The sequence below is a fragment of the Antrostomus carolinensis genome, unplaced genomic scaffold (assembly GCF_000700745.2).
Source record: "Antrostomus carolinensis isolate BGI_N321 unplaced genomic scaffold, ASM70074v2 scaffold24503, whole genome shotgun sequence".
Taxonomy (NCBI): domain Eukaryota; kingdom Metazoa; phylum Chordata; class Aves; order Caprimulgiformes; family Caprimulgidae; genus Antrostomus; species Antrostomus carolinensis.
The window spans coordinates 6,684-9,574 of NW_010306265.1; the positions used below are offsets into that span (position 1 = coordinate 6,684).

Below are 2,891 nucleotides of genomic sequence, written 5' to 3' on the forward strand. Positions count from 1 at the left end.
GGTCCCTTCCAACCCAAACCATTCTATGATTCTATGATTCTATGAATGAAAAACACTTCAAACTGATTTTAGCAAAGGAGTAAGCCAGGGGATGCTTCTACGTCCTGATAATTTGGATCAAAGATGGCTCTAACTCCATACTCCAAACAGATGCCTGGACCCTTTGAGTCCTCTCATCTCCTCAGTAACCCCCAGGCAGTGAAATCTCAAAACCAGACCTAAAACTACTCAAACTTTGCTGGTCCTTTGTTAGTGCCATTGTGCCAGAACATGGACTGTGGCAGAGGAACAGGTGTAGTTAGCTTATGCTACACTTGCTGAGGTGATAATCATAGAATCCCAGAGTGGTTTGGGTTGGAAGGGACCTTCAAGCTCATCCAGTTCCAACCCCCCTGCCATCAGCAGGGACACCTTCCACTAGACCACGTTGCTCAAAGCCTCATCCAGCCTGGCCTTCAACACTTCCAGGGAGGAGCAGCCACAGCTTCTCTGGCCAACCTGGGACACTGTCTCACCACCCTCACACCAAACAATTTCTTCCTAATATCTAATCTAAACCTCCCCTCTTTCAGTTTAGAGCCATTTCCCCTTGTTCTATCATTAATTGCCCTTATGAAAAGTCCCTCCCCAACATAACATCTAGCAGAGGGAGGAACCGGACAGCTATGCGTGGAATCCCTCCAGTCTCTCCTTCAAAACTACTCCTCCAGCAGCCCGTAGCCTCCACTCAGAGCTTTACTTAATTACAGAAATATCTGCCTCCAAATTTCAATTTATTAACAGTAGTAGCAGTGCTAGGTTGGATTTTTGGTCTAACTAACTCACTGTCCTATCTGATAGCAGCTGCTACAGTTGCTTAGGGAAAGGTTTAAAAATGTTCTATAAAATCATGCTTCTTTGGGCACATAGTCTCAGTTTATAGTAAACTTTCATTTATATACTTCCTGAGATGGATTTTTGTATCCTCACTTTTCTGCTTAAAGCCCCAATGCACCCCTTGCCCATTTATTGTTCTGGTTTATTTTTAAACCTGTTTTATAGTTTCAACATTCACTGTATTCTGGAACAATGAGTCCTAGACTTTGTTTAAACACAGTGTAGTATTTCATGGATTATCTTTTATTTGAATTGTCTGTGTTTTCGCTCCAGTTAGCATGTCTAAAGTCAGACACATAGATAAAGTTACTAGTCTTTGCAAAGTGTGTGTATATTTCTTGTAAATAATTCTTTTCTTACTTTTTAGATTCCCAGATTGTGATGAGCCATATCCTCGTCTCGTTGACCTCAATTTAGCTGGGGAACCCACAGAAGAGGCCCCAATGGCAGTGCAGAGGGATTATGGTTTTTGGTGTCCTCGGGAGTTGAAAATAGACCCTGATTTGGGTTACTCTTTCCTGAGGGTACGAGACTGTTCCCCTCCTTGCCCAAATATGTACTTCCGGCGTGAAGAGCTCTCCTTTGCTCGTTACTTCATCGGAGTCATCTCCATCGTCTGCCTTTCTGCTACCTTGTTTACTTTTTTAACATTTCTGATCGATGTCACAAGATTTCGCTATCCGGAAAGACCGATCATATTTTACGCTGTCTGTTACATGATGGTCTCATTAATTTTCTTCATTGGCTTTCTGCTTGAAGACCGAGTAGCGTGTAACGCATCTAGCCCTACCCAGTACAAGGCTTCCACAGTGACACAAGGCTCCCACAACAAAGCTTGCACTATGCTTTTCATGGTGCTCTATTTCTTTACCATGGCTGGAAGTGTTTGGTGGGTCATTCTTACCATCACCTGGTTTTTAGCAGCTGTGCCAAAATGGGGCAGTGAAGCAATCGAGAAGAAAGCCTTGCTCTTCCACGCCAGTGCCTGGGGCATTCCAGGAACTTTAACCATCATCCTCTTAGCAATGAATAAAATTGAAGGTGACAATATTAGCGGCGTCTGTTTTGTTGGCCTCTATGATGTGGATGCATTAAGATACTTTGTCCTTGCACCTCTCTGCCTGTATGTTGTTGTTGGAGTTTCCCTTCTGCTAGCTGGCATTATCTCACTCAATCGGGTTCGCATTGAAATCCCGTTAGAAAAAGAAAACCAGGACAAACTGGTGAAGTTCATGATCCGGATTGGCGTGTTCAGTGTTCTGTACCTCGTGCCGCTGCTGGTTGTAATCGGCTGCTATTTCTATGAGCAGGCTTATCGAGGTGTGTGGGAGACGACGTGGATTCAAGAACGCTGCAGAGAATATCACATCCCGTGTCCCTATCAGGTGAGGAAACCAATATGACATATTTTTTCAGGAGTGCAGAAAATGGATAATGAGGGGATATGTTAAGATTTATTTGTCATCCCTACCAGAAAATGCTGCTGTTCCTACAAGGGAAGGTTCTTACCATGCTCAGATTATTTGGATAATGCGTTAGGCCTTCAGGATGACTGGGTATTATTGGAAAATGGGAAGCTTGCATCAGCTGCTTGGTGGTTTTTGGTGGAGTTCCTGGGCTGTACGAGACCTATACAGGATGTAAAGGTGTTATTTTAAACCAACTTCAAGAACAGGACTTCATTAATTTATTTTTGGTCGTTAGAGATGTGTTAGAAGTTTTACTCTGAGGGAATTTTGGCATTTAAGCTGAGTTGTCATCAGCCTGATTGCTGCTCTTTCTGGTTTTTGTTGTTTGTCTGTAACAGTTTTGTTGCCTTGATGCTCTGTGCTCATTTTAGAACAGTCTATGCATGTGTCAGAAATGTCTGTAGAAAATCTTGAAGTCTTCTTCTGAAGAAAAACAGAGCTTACAGCTCATCAGTTTTATTATTTCAAGGGAGTTACACTTACCTGCTCAGTTTTTTTAACTGAGTTATCACAGGAACAGCAACCTCTAGCTATCAAACTGTCCGC

The 2,891-nt window shown here is 42.9% G+C and overlaps 1 protein-coding gene across 1 annotated transcript in view; it reads left to right on the forward strand.

The window, feature by feature from the left end:
* Positions 1-2,680, forward strand: part of LOC104522709 (frizzled-3) — a gene marked incomplete at its 5' end in the record, with an annotated part of 3,932 nt that extends 1,252 nt beyond the window's left edge. Inside the window, 2 exon segments of the mRNA XM_010165079.1 lie at positions 1,244-2,265; positions 2,625-2,680. Of these exon segments, the coding sequence (XP_010163381.1) occupies positions 1,244-2,265; positions 2,625-2,680 (1,078 nt within the window).
* Between the last annotated feature and the right edge of the window lie 211 nt (positions 2,681-2,891).